This window comes from Heteronotia binoei, chromosome 12 (assembly GCF_032191835.1).
Source record: "Heteronotia binoei isolate CCM8104 ecotype False Entrance Well chromosome 12, APGP_CSIRO_Hbin_v1, whole genome shotgun sequence".
Classification (NCBI taxonomy): Eukaryota; Metazoa; Chordata; class Lepidosauria; order Squamata; family Gekkonidae; genus Heteronotia; species Heteronotia binoei.
Window position 1 is genome coordinate 30,053,716 of NC_083234.1, and position 17,301 is coordinate 30,071,016.

General features: G+C 41.2%; 1 protein-coding gene across 2 annotated transcripts in view; it reads left to right on the forward strand.

Annotated features, from left to right (window-relative positions):
* The window catches only part of DBNL (drebrin like), a 34,452-nt gene extending 21,278 nt beyond the window's left edge, over positions 1 to 13,174 (forward strand). The window contains exons 8-14 of one of the 2 annotated variants that reach the window (XM_060251595.1): positions 1,623 to 1,677; positions 2,062 to 2,133; positions 4,193 to 4,298; positions 4,738 to 4,887; positions 7,816 to 7,937; positions 8,886 to 8,991; positions 10,911 to 13,174. In XM_060251595.1, the coding sequence (XP_060107578.1) occupies positions 1,623 to 1,677; positions 2,062 to 2,133; positions 4,193 to 4,298; positions 4,738 to 4,887; positions 7,816 to 7,937; positions 8,886 to 8,991; positions 10,911 to 11,050 (751 nt within the window). In that variant the 3' untranslated portion in view covers positions 11,051 to 13,174. The remainder of the gene's footprint in view (positions 1 to 1,622; positions 1,678 to 2,061; positions 2,134 to 4,192; positions 4,299 to 4,737; positions 4,888 to 7,815; positions 7,938 to 8,885; positions 8,992 to 10,910) is intronic. The other variant, XM_060251597.1, reaches the window with a different exon arrangement.
* The last annotated feature ends 4,127 nt before the right edge of the window (positions 13,175 to 17,301 follow it).

Consider the following 17,301-nt stretch of genomic DNA (forward strand, 5'->3'; position numbering starts at 1 on the left):
ACCAGTGAGCGAGAGAATAAAACCAACACTGTAGTGGCAGCTACCACCAAAGCAACATTATTTTAATTTGCACAGCCTATCAGGTCTGCAGTGGCCAATCAGAAGCCCTGCTGGACAGGAGCCCCACCTGGCTGACTCACTTTCTAAAAACACTTGGGTGGCATCAGGAAAGGTGTTGGTAGGCACCACACTGGGGACCCTTAGTTTAGGGCAGTAATCATAGAATCATAGAGTTGGAAGGGACCTCTAGTGTAATCAACCTCCATGCCCAATGCAGAAAGTTCACAAATACCTCTCCTCCCTAGAAGGATTCCTGGCCTGGAGAAAGATTGCTTCCTGGCCCCAGAGTGGCGAACAGCATTTCTCTGGGCATGTAAGAAAGGACCATGAGAACTAAGTGCTGATGCAACCCTTCCTGCCCTGCCTCTCATGCTCTGCCTAAGTTCACAGAATCAGCATTGCTGTCAGATGGCCATCTTGGCACTATTTTAAAACCTCCAAAGAAGAAGCGCCCACCACCTTCCAAAAAAAGCTGTTTACTGAGGAGCCACTCTAACTGCCAGAAAGTTCTTCCTAATGTTTATTCAAAAACTCTTTTGAATTAATTTATGGGCAACTGTTGACCTTGCTCAGTTGCAGGGTGATACCTGCAATAAGCCATGATTGGATAAGCAAAGCTGTAATGGTGGAGCATAGGAGGAGATGGTCCTGTAGATATGAATCACAGAATCAGAGTTGGAAGGTGCCTCCATGGCAGGGGTGGCCAAACTGCAGCTCAGGGACCACATGTGGCTCTTTCACACACATTGTGTGGCTCTCGAAGCCCCCACCACCCTTTCAGCCAGCTTGGAGAAGGCATATCTCTCTTTAAATCGCACTGCCAAGCCAGCTGGCAGAGAATGCATTTAAAGTTAAAGTTGCTTTCTTTCCACCTCCCTTCTTATTATCTCCCTGTCTTCCTTCCTTGCAGCTCTCCAGAAATCTGATGTTCATTCTTTGTGGCTCTTACATTAAGCAAGTTTGGCCACCCCTACTCTGGTGTCACCTAGTCCAACCCCCTGCACAATGCAGGAAATTCGCAAATACTTCCCCCCACACAAACCCCCAGTGACACCTGCTTCACACCCAGAAGATGGCAAAACCCCCAAAGCACTCCAGGATCCCTGGCCTGGAAAAGAAATTGCTGCCTGACCCTGAAGTAGTGATCAGTATTTCCTTGGACATGTAAGAAAGGACCACGAGAACTAATCACTGATGCAACTCTTCCTGCCTGCCTTCCCATGATCTGCCTAAGTTCATAGATGGCCATCTAGCCTCTGTTTAAAACCTTCAAAGGAGGAGAGTACACCACCTCCCCAGGAAACCTGTTCCACTGAGGAATCACTCTGTCAAGAAGTTCTTCCTAATGTTTAGCTGAAAACTCATTTTGATTTAATTTCAACCCATTGGTTCTGGTCAGACCTTCTGGGACCATAGAAAACAACTCAGCATCATATTCTATATGACAGTCCTTCAAGTACTTGAAGATGGTTATCATATAATGCTCAGAAACAGAACTCTGAGCCCTTTGTTAGTCTAAGTTCTGTTTAACCACAGGATTTTGTTTTGTTTTAAATATTCAGGAGATTCCAACAACAGCAGGAAACTGAGTCAAGAGATAAAGAGAAACAACAATGGGTAAGGTTTAAAACAGACACACATTTTCTTTTGGTCTCTGCATCATTTTAAAAAGCCTTCTGCACAGAGAGATATTGTGTTACCTGCCGGAATGATGTGGCATCTGCTTCTGCAACTTCTCAGCCCATTAGTATCTCTGTGAATCTTCAGATATTGCCATTAGTCATCTGCAAGGCTCAGAAAGAGGTCCCACTGTACCTCTTAGAGCAACAGAGAGAGACTGCCTTGATGATAGTTGTGTGTTGGCTGTTAGGTAGGCTGCTTGACTGGCAGCAAATGAGCTGGAGCAAAGGTTGTGCTCATCTACTAGAGCCCAATTTCTCATTTCACTGGAGACCTGCTTCTGCTTGACCTTACTGTGAGGGACACCATCTTATGTTACAGAAGGAGCAGGAAGAAGAACACAACAGATTGCAGAAAAGTTTCCGAAGGAGTGAGTCAGTGGAGAAAGCCCAGGTACATCGGTGAAGGCTTCTTGACGATTTTGCTTCATTCTTAATCAGGAGCTAATTCCTAAGCATTTAATGAAGTCCGTAACTATGGATTTGGTCATCTTTGTGCTGTTTCACAATGCATGCTGGGCCTGAATAAGAACTATAACACTTCTAACCCGATATTGCCTGCATTTTCAACACTGGATGTTTCTGATAAAGTTGTACAGTAGACTGTTGCACCATCTGTATGGCTCATCAGTCTGGAAAGTATTCTCAGAACCTATTATGGGTTTGGATATCCTGGTCTGTCATGGAGAGATGAATATCTTTCAGACTTCTTATTCTTGATCTTAACCATGTCCCAAGGCAGTGATTTCCACATTCTGGCTGTGTATTGATTCAGGATGTGTGATTTTTATAAATTATGAAGTGGAGATATTAATGTCTCTACAGGGAGAAAAACTTCTAATGTCTCCTTTCTGTGATCATTCATTACTGTATATGCTGAATATACAAACTTTCACTACTACTTTGCTCCTTGGACCTCTGCTGAGTTTTCCAGGTTTTCTAGTAAACTGCAGCCTTTAGTGTGTGCTGCCTGCACGGCTCTTTAGCTGCTTTTAGCTCCTTTTCATGATATTATGGCCAGAAAAATTCTTCATTTTAGTCTTTGGCTTTGTGCTTCCATTGACCATTTTACTGGTGCTTGATATTGATCATTGGACTTCACCAAGTCTTTGTGAATGAAAATTTGGCATTTTTCCTGAGCTGCTGCACCTACTGAACACAGCTTCCCCCCCCTAACCTCATGCTTAAATATCCTAAATAACAAAACATCTGTGTAATGATTTCAACTTAGCCTACAATCTGTAATTCATTGATTTGCCAAATAATAGAAATGGCATGTTTCTGGCTTTAGTTTAGGACTTGTAAACCTGTCCTTCAGTCACATGACTCAAACTTTGCCTACTGAACACCCTTTAGTGTGTGCTGCCTGCACGGCTCTTTAGCTGCTATGACTCGAGGCTGGATTTTTTGGAGACAGTCGTGGTCGATACCTTTGCATGTACCTTTCCTTAATCTTTTGTGAAGACAATTTGCCTGATTGGATGTGGGACTTCTGATAATCTAATATGCACTCTTTCCTTTGCTACCATGGGTCTTCAGAGGAGCATGAGCAACCTCTTGACAAAATATTCTCTCTCTAAGGTTTCTTGTACTTATCTTGGGTTTCTTATTTGTACACAATCCACCCTCTCATTAGTTACATCCTGTTCTCCGAGATTAATGGGAGCTTTCCTCAGTTTGACAAAATACCATTTACGACATTGCTCTTTCTGCGTGATCACTGGTGGAGTTTAATCATGAGTAGGAAAATCCAAGTTGTTTCTTCATTAATCCTTAAATCCTCAGTACTTACAGAATATTCAAGAGTCTGTTCTGTTGTGTATGAGAGCGTAGTAAAATTACCTATCAAACCTTGATCTTCCATTAATATTAACAAACCTTGATTTCTCATGAATAGTCTTCCCAAAAGCAAGCAGGAATGGACTGCATTACCTCATGCAATTCATGTGACTTCTGCAATTCCAGGATAGGTAGATGCTAGAAGCCTTAATTTGGATGCATAGAAATTTAGTTTTACCCTGGGGGATAACTATGTCAGAAAAGAGGAAGACCCAACACAAGATGGATTGATTCATTAAAGGAAGCCACGGCCTTTCATTTGCAAGGCCTAAGCAAGGCGTCGTCAGTGATAGGACATTCTGGAGGTCATTAATTCATTGGGTCACCATGGAAGTGACTTAAGGGCGCATAATACACACAACAAACTACTTCACTTAAATCAGTAAAGTCCTTATTGTTGTTAGTGTAAGAACCTTTCTCACATGTGCTTGCGTGTTTGATATTTTCCCCCAGTAAATGGGTTAGTGGTGATCTATGAGCCTTTAGCTATTGGCAACCCAAGCCAGTACTTTTCCCTAACTGTGAAATTCAGGTATCAGCATTGGTAGCTATTGCTAGATACCCCGCCTTCTCTCCCCACCCCCAAGATTCATTATGCCTTCCTCTCCTCACAGGAAGCAGCATCACTGATAGCGCAAAGATCGGTGAATCCCCGGGAAATATTCAAGCAAAGGGAACGATCAATGTCCACAGAAGCAGCAGCCATCAATTCTCAGCCAGGTATCTAAAACTGGAACAGAAATGGTTGGGAGTGTATTACTTTCAAGGGGTAATACTTTCCAGTAGGCCATATTATACAAATGATACTTGGATGGTTCCATGTAGAAACACCAGCTTCCTCGATGCCCTGGGAATTTGTTCAATATGTTTAGAATGAATGAAGGAGTGTTAGGGTAGAAGATTCACAGTGTAACAAGGATGCTGTTTTTACATGGAACAATGAGAGCATCACTCATATAATGCTATCACTCTTAGAATTCTGACTTCTTTCTGAGATATTTTGAATGAAGAAGCCTTTAGGGACATAGACAGGAAGAGGGGTTTAGAATTATTGCCAGGGTGAATTTACCAGTCTGTCTGAAGCCCACTAAATGAATGGTAGTAAAAAAATATCTTGCACCATTTCATATATTTTGCATTGACTTGCCTCCTCTCCTAGGCAAGTTGCGGAGCCCTTTCCTGCAGCAGAACAGTCAAACAGAAACTCCTGTGTCCCCTGTCCGTCCTGCTGTGCAAGATGTTCACCCTCCTCCTGTTGTTCATTCGTCTGTGCATGACACACCTCCAGTCTCTCCTGTTCCTGAACCTGGTAAAACTATTATGAGAGACCTTATTTCTGTTAATTGATTGTCATAGGGCTTTAAAAAACAACAGCTAGTGTTCTTGAAGTAGCCTGTGGTTCTTTGAGCCTTTTATTGATGCCTAACCATAGAGGAGGGACCATCCCTGTCCAAAATTAACTATAATCCCTGCACTACTCTAGACATATAGTTTAAAGCCCTCTATGGCCTAGGACCTGCCTACCTTAGGAACCGTCTCTCCCCACATGTTCCCCAGAGGATACTTCAGTTTGGTTCACAGAATTTATTGGTAATCCCTGGGCCGAAGGAGACCAAACTGAAAGTCACCAGAGAAAGGGCCTTCTCGATTGCAGCCCCCCACTGGTGGAATCAACTGCCAGAGGAAGTGAGAGCCTTGCGGAATCTTGCCCAGTTCCGCAAGGCCTGCAAAACCACTCTTTTCCAGCTGGCCTTCAATTAACATGGAGCCTATATTGTAGAAAGTAATATCGTTGCCCCTGAAAATGTATAATATCAAGAGTTTAGCACCAAACTAATTTTTGATTGTTTTTATTATAAAATGAGTAATTTTATAGAATGGATAAATTATAATATGTATTGTTTTAACTGTTTGTAGTGCTTTTATGCTGTAAGCCGCCCTGAGCCTGCTTCGGCAGGGAGGGCGGGATATAAAATAAATAAATAAATAGTGTTTTTTAGGGTCAGACTACTTTGATTTCTGCTTGATAAATACCTCAAGTAATTTTCCCTGTTACTGCATATTTGTGTTCTAAATGTGTGGGTTACCAGATTTCTCTTGCAGTAAGCCTTCATGAGATGTTTAAGTACAATAAAAATTCCCTCTCTGCCCAGCTTACAGTTTCCCTAGGAAAGAGTCTTTTACTCAAAGCTGCTTAGTTTCCATCTCATGATACTGCAGCATAAGGTATTCTGTATTCCTTTCATTTATGGACACTTTGAACTACTTCTCCTGCAGGCTTACATGTCAGCCATGCATAGGTATTGACACCTCCTCTTCCCTCCTTCCTTCCAAATTTCATTCCTTCTCCCCACTTCTGGTGATCAGAACAGCTATTGCCAAGATTCATTGCGTGTCTCCTCCCCTACTATCAGTGTCAATTGTTTCTCCTGGCCCTTTTATAGCTATAGAAAGTAAGGGTATTGTCATGTTACTGGTTATTCTGGTATTCTGTTATGTGTTAATGCTAATATAGTGTGGGCTTTTCCTAGCCTCTTATATATCTGGTCAACCTTGTTGTTCCTCGTCTGAAGAGGATGACTTGGGGGTCTTTTTTAAATCTGTGTTTCATTTCTGTCTGTATTATAAAGTATTCTTTGTTGTTATGTGGTGTAAAGCAGGTGTCCTAGACTGTACAGAGATCTCTCTCTTCTGCTGTAGGGGGAAAATGACACTTTTACATTTGGAGTTGTTGTTGTTAGTATTATTATCTGATTATGTGTAAGCTGTTTCAGGAAATCAAGTAAAAGGCTGCTTTGCCTAACCAAGAAATGGGCAAGAAATTGATGTAATTTCTCTGGTGGCTGAGCTAAACTGTCTGTGCTTATTTATTACCACATACTGAGCAAAAAGGAAGATACAACAAATGAATGGAGTCTTGGTGGCTGATTCTAGTCTTTCAAATACTGTTTGGTGTAGTGGTTAAGTGTGTGGACTCTTATCTGGGAGAACTGGGTTTGATTCCCCACTCCTCCACTTGCACCTGCTGGAATGGCCTTGGGTTAGCCATAGCCCTGACAGAGGTTGTCCTTGAAAGGGCAGCTGCTGTAAGAGCTCTCTTAGCCCCACCCACCTCACAGGGTGTCTGTTGAGATTGTGAGCCGCTCTGAGACTCTTCGGAGTGGAGGGCGGGATATAAATCCAATTTCTTCTTCTTCTTTTCACTGGACTGATGCTGGAGGCTGTTACCTACTTGATGAGCATTGTATTTCTCCTATACTCCACATTTAAAACAAACTCATGAAGCAGCTTACAACAATAAAAGAATATCTGACAAGAGAAGAGCAGCAGTACAGAACTTCAGGACTCAATGAAAAGGGCCTTGGTTTTCCCCCTCTCGTTCTGCTGAATGGATCCAGATTTTCAGTGCTAGATTTGACAAGGAACTGTAAACCTGTTTTGGGGGCTAGATCTACTCTGCAGTAGCAAAACTAATTACATTTCCTTTAAAATATATACATTTTTGTGCTTAATTGAATCATATTTTTATATAAGAACCTATGGCTATTAAGTACCATGCAATACCTTTCACAGGGATTGTAGTTCAGTGGTTGAGTACATACTTTGCATGCAGAAGGTCCCAGGTTCAATCCGCACAGTCTTATTTCTGGAGCTTTTGTGCATGAAACTCTGGACAACTGTAGTTCATTGGAACAGATGATGATGTGCTAAGTGGGCGAATGGCTGAATTCTGTAAAAGGCAGTTTTGTATATATTGAACAAACAATTTTCTGCCTCATAGGCTTGTAATATATGGGAATTTCTGAGATCTGCACTTAATCATCTTGTTAAAGTGTGACAAATGGGCAGGAAAAGCTTGCTGTACAAGTTGTGTTGATAAGAGACAGCAGAGGTGGAGCTGAGGCAAGTACAGACATAATAGTAGGGTGAAATGTCACATCTAGCCTTGCCTGGCAAGAGACTTTTTAGGCCTGCACAATCACATCAAAAGAAATGGAACAAACCTGTTTAGGCGTTGTACATAGAACATCTCCTTTGCCTGCAGAAGCTGTAGCTGATTCAATCATCTGTGTCTAGTTAATAGGATCACATAGTAGGTGATGTGAAAGACTGCCTCAAGCTCCCTTGGATAATGATCAAAATGGTTCAGAAAAGCATCCAGCACATAGTACTCACTAGAGGAAATCAATAATAAACATAATAATTAGAATTACAAATGTTCTGTCCCCCCCCCCAGGTGATTCAATAAGGCAGGACAATTACAAATCGGCCCCACCTGTCTTCCAACCAGAGGTGGAACAAGACACTGTGTATGAAGAACCCCCGAATGAACGAGTTATCTATGACGAGCCCCCTCAGGTTAGTTTACTTATATATGACCTTGGCTGAATGAAGCATATGTGAGTAAACCAGTGGGACTGATCTGAGTGTGTCTGTCACAAGACTTTTAAGTAGTTTTATGGAATGTTGACTTTAAGTGATGGAAATCTTGGTTTGACGCGTAACATTTTGGTCAAGAAATGGCTCAGCATGAGTAAACATGGGCATTTGAATTAGTGTTACAGCCTTAGGATTGTTCTTGGATATAGCCAGGGGTTTAATGCTATAAATATTCTTATAAACTAAACAATAGGAAAACTCTGTGCTGTGTAACAGCAACAGATTTTGATTATATTTTCTCTCTACAAGAGCTTCTAGTCACAGTAGTCCATTTGTAAACACTTAATCGTTTGCCCCCTTGCAGTGTTGTCAGTGCAAGGAAGCAATACAGGTTCTTCCTCTGCTTTAAGAGGAGATTGAAACAATGATTAGGAGGGAAAAAAGAAGAGGATTGAACTACCAGGCAATAGCTTCTTTAAAAAAGGAAGCACCTCCCATTCATTCCTCAAGTTAATATAGGTAGATGGGAGGTAGCTGTTGAATGAGCAGGAAGTTCAGAGGAAACAAGTTACAAAGGCCCATGGGAAGCAAAGAACAAAATAGTTGGCATTTCCTACCAATAGTCTTGTATTACAGCTGTTAATGTTATGCCTTACTTTACATTATTAATTGTTCTTCTATTCCTCATATCTCTTTTCCAATACAATGACTGTTGTATTTGGTTTAACTAAATTAGTACTTTTAGTGAGTGTATATGTATCTGTGTATCTTTTATTTAGTTTAATGGATTTTATCTGCAAGGTATTTAAAGGTTTCAGATTTGTTTTTATTTTAGTGAAGGTAAAGAAAGAGCTTGTGCAATAGTGGCTAATGATAGCTATGAGTACTGTCTTGACATACTGCTCTTCATTATGTTAACTGTTTTAGGAACAGCCTGAAGATGTTAATTATGAATATGCTGAGAACTACCAGCAGAACCTTAACCTGGAAGGAAAAGGTTTATGTGCTCGAGCTCTATATGACTATCAAGCTGGTATGTGACTCGTGGATTGTTTTCTGTGTTTTACCTCTACGTGTATTTTTGGGAAGAATTGCTGTTTTCCTTGTTGTGAATAGAGATTTCAAAATTGTGTTCTGGGATCTGAAGGCCAGAAATTAAGATTGTACAAGTTGACTGCAAATATGACAAATGTATAGTGTTAGTATCTGGTTAGATTTTTACAAGCCACATTTATTATAATTGGCTCTGCTTACCATCAACAGAAAGAGTGAGTGTCTGAGACATGTACAGTTAGCTACTGCATCCCAGTTAAGCGGTGGAAGGGTAAATGGACCCAGATTACAGTCTGATTACACAATGTACAAACTGTTTTTGGATCTGTTTAATGTCTGGATGGCAGGCTTACTGGGAACACCATACACATCACCTTAACTTTCATAACAGTTTAAAGTCAGGATATAAGTTTAGTGTGGACAAGCAGGAAACTGTGGACCATAAGGATCTTTCTTTCTGGCCTCTAGATCCCCACCCTGAAGTTACTACTTTCTCAATCTGTGGTCTTCCCCCCCCCCTCCATTTGTCACTATGAAAGTGAACTGCCATTTTTGTTTTTAAGAAGGCGGACTGGGATTGTGAGGGGTCTGGGGTATGCACTGATTCCTGGGTGGAAAGCAGATTGCTTTATCTGTCTTGTTGCAGCTGTTATACATATCATAACTGCAGGAAACAGTTGTACAGCAGCCTCAAAGAATCTCTCTGTAACCTTACTGTCTTGAACTGTTCAGTGTAATGCTAGAAACATCTTAGTTGATCTTAAAGCTTTTGATAGGTGAAGAGAAAAAGGGAGTCTTTTGTAGAAAAGCTGGATTTGATTGTGTGGGTTTTTTTTTTCTTGGAGACTAGGTCTGGTTCAGAAAACTGATGCTTATTTTAAAGTCATAAATGGACTGAGTCTTACATGTTGTATGGAGTACCTCTCCTAAACTGAGCCCACTTGCTTAGATTTGATGTGAAGACACTACAGCTAGTCTTGATATCAGTAAATATTAGGAGAAGCGGGGCTGAAGACTGAGCTCCTTAAAAAAGTGCAGCTTGAGCACCTTTGTAACATATAGAAAAATGTGTGGAGCCCATCTCTTAACATTTTTGTTGGGGTATAGATGATGTATTCCAGATTTATGCTGTAAAAGGCTCTGGTTTTATGTTTTTAGTTGTGTCGTATTGTGCTATTTATAACAGCCCCATGACGCAGAGTGGTGAGCAGCCCCATGCTATTTATAGCAGCCCCATGACGCAGAGTTTGGTGTAATGGTTAAATGTGTGGATTCTTATCTGGGAGAACTGGGTTTGATTCCCCCCTCCTCCACTTGCACCTGCTGGAATGGCCTTGGGTCAGCCATAGCTCTGGCAGAGATTGTCCTTGAAAGGGCAGCTGCTGTGAGAGCCCTCTCAGCCCCACCCACCTCACAGGGTCTCTGTTGTGGGGGAGGAAGATAAAGGAGATTGTGAGTCTCTCTGAGACTCTGAGATTCAGAGTGGAGGGCGGGATATAAATCCAATGTCTTCATCTTAAAAAAAAAACTGCATTACTGCAGTCCAAACTCTCTGTTCATGACCTGAGTTTGATCCCGGCGGAAGCTGGGTTCAGGTAGCCAGCTCATGGTTGACTCAGCCTTCCATCCTTCCAAGGTCAGTAAAATGAGTACCCAACTTGCTGGGGGGGAAGTGTAAATGACTGGGGAAGGGAATGGCAGACCGCCCCATAAAAGTCTGCCATGAAAATGTTGTGATGCGACGTCACCCCAGAGTCAGAAATGACTGGTGCTTCCGCAGGGGACTACTTTTATCTTTTTTATTGTGCTATTTGGATTAGTAGCCACCTTGAATGGGGGGCTAAATGAGGCTGTACACGTTTTAAAAATCTGTTTCTTGCATCTGTTCCCACCTTTCAGCTGATGACACAGAGATCTCATTTGACCCTGAGAACATTATCACTAGCATTGAAATGATTGATGAGGGCTGGTGGCGTGGTTACGGTCCAGATGGACACTTTGGGATGTTCCCTGCCAATTACGTGGAACTCATTGAATAGCCAGCCAGCCTACACCAGAGGAAGAATGCAAGCAATACCCGAAAAGAAGAGCTCCATCCGATCTGATTCTTCAAGGTGAAATTGTATGGCTTATAAGAGTGAAGTGCCATTGCTCTGCTCCCTTGTTGCTGGAGCAACATCCACAGCTGCCTGGTGAAGCAGAACTTTTCCTTTGCCGCCTTTTTGTTTTCCATAACTGATGTTTACAGTTGAAGATAGGAAATCAATCTTGGCAGTGAATAACACTTCAGTTTTTTGAGGGGTAGGGAATCATTTGAGGATAAAGGCATTAGCCAAAAAAAATAGTCTCCAGACATACTCTCTGGCCATCATTATGGGTATTTAGAAGATAAGAAAAGGCCTAATAGCAGAAACAGCGGAGCTTATAGTACGAACCACTTCCTTATTCCATGTGTTGCATCTTCCAAAGTAGCACAGGGGAAGATCTTGAAAAATGCCTATGTGACTTAGTAGCCTGTTTGTAATTTATCACTGAGATTTGGGTTGCAATCTGCAGCCTGGTTATTCCAGATCACTTTAATTGATTGCAAGTTTACAAACTTTTGAGAGATGCAGTCCAAGACAAACTCTGTGGAAATGATTGAATTGTACAACAGCTCTGCTGGGTTTCTTGTGCATTTCCCTTCCATTTCAACAGAATAATCAGTCCATGGAATAAGATTGCACCCTTAGACTTCTCTACAGCTTGTGTGAGGACTGAGTTTGTCTGGCTTTTAAATTTTAATGTGTTTGTAGAAGTTTTCTCCTTTTGATTGCAAGAAAGAACCTCACAATATAGTATCTTCAGATATTACATTGGATATAAATGCCATCAGTGCCGGCAGTAATTTAATGCCCTGGAAGCTGTATGAGCTTTGAACTGTGGTATACACTGATCTAAACTATAATGCTGTATGCGTGTGAATGCGTGTGTGGGGTGTGTTGAGTGATTCAATTAATATAAGAGGACCTTGATTTCTGCATTATCTTTTCTGGGTTTTAAAAAGCCTTTTATAGCATTGAGATAGGGTTTGGATACAACCCCCTCCAATAATTAAGTATAATAGAATATAAATAATCTTCTGGCAGCCAAACACAGGAATTAATGTCAAATTTGTGTGACACTTTGAATCACTCTGATTGGCATCCACTAACTGTATTAACTTAGCAATGGCATTTGTGGTGCACATGTGGATTCAAATCCGATATTTTAAATAGGTTCTGTCAGATTCTCTAACTAGTACCTCTTCTTCATAGTGAACTAACCACAGGTGTAGTTTGCAATTTTAAATTAGCTAATTCTTTTTCACATTCCTTTTTTCGTCTCTCCGAAGGCAGCTTGGATGAGATTCTCAAGAAACTTTCAGAACATTTCCTATGTGGAGACTTGGCATGGGGAGTGGATTTTTATAAAGGGAGAATCTTGCAATTTGTTTGAGAGGCTGAATAAATGGTCTTGCCAGGTTGAATTACATTATCCCTTGCCTTATGCATAATGTGATGATTATTATGGAAATAAGAGTCCCTGACACAGCTCTTTGATAACCTCATCCAACCTAGTTTCCCTTTAATGGCAAATAAGAAAATGATGTTTGTATAAGATAATAATCCATTTTCAGAAATCGTTTCATTACCACACATTCCTTCTTTCTTTCCCAATCTGAGAAGCGAAATCTAAAGTATTTGTTGTGTTCCGTTTCTAAATCTGGTTGCTGTGCTATCCTTTCTGCTCCAACTGCACTGATTTCCAGATGTACTGTGAACCTTTCAAAAGCACTTTCCATGCTAACCCGCAATATAATTAAAAATCAATATGGGACCTCCCTCCCCCATGAATGGATTTTTATCCTATGTAGTGTTTTGTTTTGTGTTTTAAATTCCATCTTTCCTTTCAGGAACAATAAAAGAATTTCTGCTCAGAGACAGTTGTAGCAGGCCAGCAGCTGCTTCATAGGGATTCTTGAGTGTTTGTTTTTATTAGACTTGTCAACGATCATGCAGAATCATTGCTGTTTACTCCATCTCCTGTTTTTGTCAGCCTTCTTCAATGCACAGAAGTTTGAGGTGGAAAAAAGCTTGTATCAGGATGATCTGAATAATTAAAAAATAAAGTGAATAAAATAACTCCTGTGAAGGATCTTTGTATGTCATTGGTTCTTGGCAATGTTTGCAGACAAAAAAAAAGATTCTTTTGATCAGAGCTATGCACTTGGATCTAATAATTCTCTGCCTATAATTGCCCTTTGTTTTCTAGCGTTTGTTCTTGGATTCTGTCAAACTGAAACCAAAGTCTTCTCAGTGATTTATTTTTCTCTTCTCCCAGGAATACTATCGTCATGTCTTCTGTTATAACACAAAGAAGTCATATAGCTTTGAAACAATGATTTTTGCCATGTATAAGGAAAGGATTTGCTCTGCAGTTCTGATATACTTGTTTGAAATAATAAGTTTGTAAGCTGTCTTACAAAAGGGTTTTTCATGTGTCAGTTTTTAGGCCACTGTGCAAATGGCATCTATTACAACCTGACTATCCTCACAGGCAGCCTGTGTACAGTACTGACAGATTAGGTGGGCAAAATGACCTCACAGAGCCATTAGAAATCCTTCATTTTGCTAGTAGGGGTGTGTACAAAAAATCTGGTATTTTTTGGGTTCAGGTATATTGAACCCCCAGAATTGTGGGTCTTAAAGGTGCTACTGGACTCAAACTTTGTTTTGCCACTTTGGAGGCCACTCACAGCTTGCAGAAGGCATTTAAAGGGGCCACATTCCTGTTAAATGTATTTTCCCCTCCATTGGAAACAATGGATGATGGGGGCACCTTCTTCTGGGGCTCATAGAATTGGGCCCCCTGTCCCATATTTTTTAAACTTGGGAGGGGGGTTTTTTTGAGAGAGAAACAGTCCTCCCAGATATCCCTGGTTCATTATGTCCTATGGAGACCAAGCGCACACCCCTAGTTGATACTTATTCTCTACACCTACAGTACCTCTGGAAGATGTTGGTCTGCGTGGCCCTTTGCTGGTAAGTCAGATTGTACAATTTTTCAATCCTTGCAACACTAGTAAATCAGTTGATTACTGTAAAAGATGTGTGTGGGGGTGGCAGCAGCTGTGATGCAGGATATAGTTAACCAGGTCAGGCAGACATGGCGGGGACGGTGAGGGAGACAGAGATGGATAATCAGATTGCAGGCTGGACTTCAATTTCATTTCCTTCTACCCTGTTCATTTTGTTTGCCTCCCCTGGGACTCCCTGCCACCAGCAGAAAAGCTATTAGTGAAACACTGCTCCAGTCTTGGGATATGGCCATTCTCATCTGATCTTTTCTTCTACTTGCTTCTAAAGAATGTGTAGTGCTACTGGAAAGACAATAATCTATGTTTGTTCCAAGATATTCAGATATCTTGACAATAACTCGGTATCCCACTGCATTTATCAGTCTATGAACTATTGTTGCTTTCCTTGCTCTTTAGCCTGCATTTATTAGTTACCATATTCAGTCCTTTAAGTACAACAATACAATCCGTAATAGCATGGGAAGAAACAGCTAAAGCTTTCCTGCAGAAAAGGAGGACACAATGAGGCAAGCAGGACTTCCAGGAATTACTCAACAGGAAGAGGGAAAGCACTTTTGAAATTGAGCATTGTGGCCCAGTGGGTGCTGGCATGTATGGCTGAGGGTGTGCAGAGTTAGGAGGAGGAGTTGTTTCCTCTCTCTTGCCTTTGGGACTCTCTTTTCCCCTAGTATGTAAGCAAATGACACTATAGTGCAGAGACAAATGTCTCAGAACTAGTTTTCATTGAGGTGGCTGCCGAAATGTTGATGTATCCTTGCTGATGGGTGTTTGTGTTATTTCAAACACAAATTCCATCCACACATAAAACTAGTATGATAGGGATTAGGAAACTAGGCTTCCTGACAAGCCAGTTTCTTAATGTGCAGGGAGTTTTAAATTTATTAATGTGAGCCTTAACAGCAGTCTGAAATGGTACAGCCCCGGACAAGAGTTAACCACTTAAGTGAGAATCAAATCTGAACTACGGTCCTAGGTGTTAGTGCTTCTTTAGAGAAATACTTATTAAAATTTTCACTTACCCCACTATTTACGGTAGATCCAGCAGAAGAGATAACTGTAAAACCACAAGTGCTTAAAAATGCTAAGCTCAAGCCAGCAGTGCAACCACTTAAAAAATCCTAGCATTATTCTTGACAACAGTTCTATCTATTTACAGATTCTTCCTTTCAGAGGCAGGGAGGAGGAGGTTATAGATGAATGTCCTAAGTGATCATTCTGTGTGTTTGAATCTATTTCTGTAAGGCACTGTTCCTTGCTGCAGATATTAAAGGATATGGAGTAGATTATCTTTACCAGTGGCAGGTGCCTCTCTAAGATAGGTTGGAGCCAGGTTGTGAAGGGCTTTATGGGTAAAAAAATCAATGCACTGGCTTTAGGCTTACCTGTCACCTTTTTATTTAAAAACATAAAGCAATATGTTGCAGGGAATGCACCTTGCTCCTAGAGGATTGACAGCTTGATTTGCTCCATCCTATCATAGGTGTCCATTTGATAAGATACTGTAAGGTACTTAAACATCTCCTGCCTTGACAGTTTATGTATCATACATGTAAACTGCATACACAACAGGTTAACTATCTCTGTAAAATTAATTACGAGAGGAGACGTGGGTCCCTATTTTCACTAGCCTATCAAATCTGGAGAAAAATCGCTAAGAATTGATTCAAGCTTCTTGTAAACATGTCCACCTTTGGACAGTGGTCACTATGAGATGCAGCAGAAGATGAGGAAAAGCTGCCCCAACTTGGGATGAGTTCCCAACAGAGATCAAGGTCCTGTGGGATCTTTTACAAGTCCACAGGCCCTGCAAAACAGCTATTCCACCAGACTTAGCTGAGACAATATTATCGGCCCCTGTTGCTCAAACTGCCTGCCAAAGTGCTTGTCCAACTGTTATTGGCAGAGAGCCATTAAACTCAGGAACCTATGGATCAGGCTGTATCCAGTAAAATCTGAAACAACTAAGATAGTATGATCCCCTCCCCTTAGAATGCTATCTTTATTATTGTTCACTGTGGCTTTAATTGAGGTTTTAAAATCCTAATATGGTTTGTGTTGCAACAACTTACGCTGTAACCTACACTGGGCCTGCTTTCGGGGACGGCAGGATAGAAATCAAAATAATACAAGCAGCAGCATCTGGGAGAAGTAAAAAAGGCAGTAGGAAAGTTTTCAATTAATATAGAGGACTGCAGCTGGAGTACTCTAACCAGCTAGTTTCTTTCCATCTTTTCCTCACTTTGTAGCATTTACTGCATCAAAAATTGCATTATTTGCAGCAGCAGCAGTAGGCACATGTGCCACCTAAAATGTGAAACTAAACTACCCCAAACAATTCCTTTTAGTTGCCTTGCTTAAGTCTACTGCATCCATCATCTTGGGATATGTGTTCCAAATGTTCTGTCTATTCTAGCAAGTAGACATTTTAAAAACTTTTTCAATGAATAGAAATGTTTGTTGTCCAAGCCACTCATTGTCCAGGCCACTGCAACGGGAGGCTCCTTGTGCTCTGCTTGAGTGTCGGTGAACTAATGAGCTTTGGTGGCAGGCAGCTGTGAAATGTTTCAGGGCTTCCTGACACGTGGACGCTGCAGCAATCCTCTTAAAGGGATGAAATGGCATAATCCAGCAAGGGCAAGGCCTCTCCTCTTCCTCAATCGTGGGCCTCTAACATCTGGGATAAAATAGTAATTGTGAACCACAGTGCAGTGCAGGTTATTTTTATTATTTGGAGTGAATAGCGTTGCCTTTTTGCAGAGAAACCCTGCGGAGTTCATGGTCCCTCTTGAAGAGTCTCAGTCTCTCAGATCCTGCACCGGAAGTCTAGGCTGCGGCTGTCTTTGATGGTTTGCTACCTGTAGAGCGGTTTTCAGTGCAGCTCTAGTTGTCTTTCAGCCTCACAAAACTGTCTATTCTATCCCCTTTCACACATGCATACACAACTCAGATCTTCCCTGGCTATATCCAGACATCATTGGTATCACAGCAATCATTTATAACTGGATTATTTTGTCCACATAAGAAAATCCAGTTGTCAAAGATTGCTATAGTGCTCTTGCAGTACAATATGTGGCTGCGGCTTCTATGTCAGTTTCCTGGATCTTCCTTTCTCCCTCCCTTTTATAGACAAGAGATTTCCAGACCCAAATCTCCTGGCCTAGGTTGAACTCT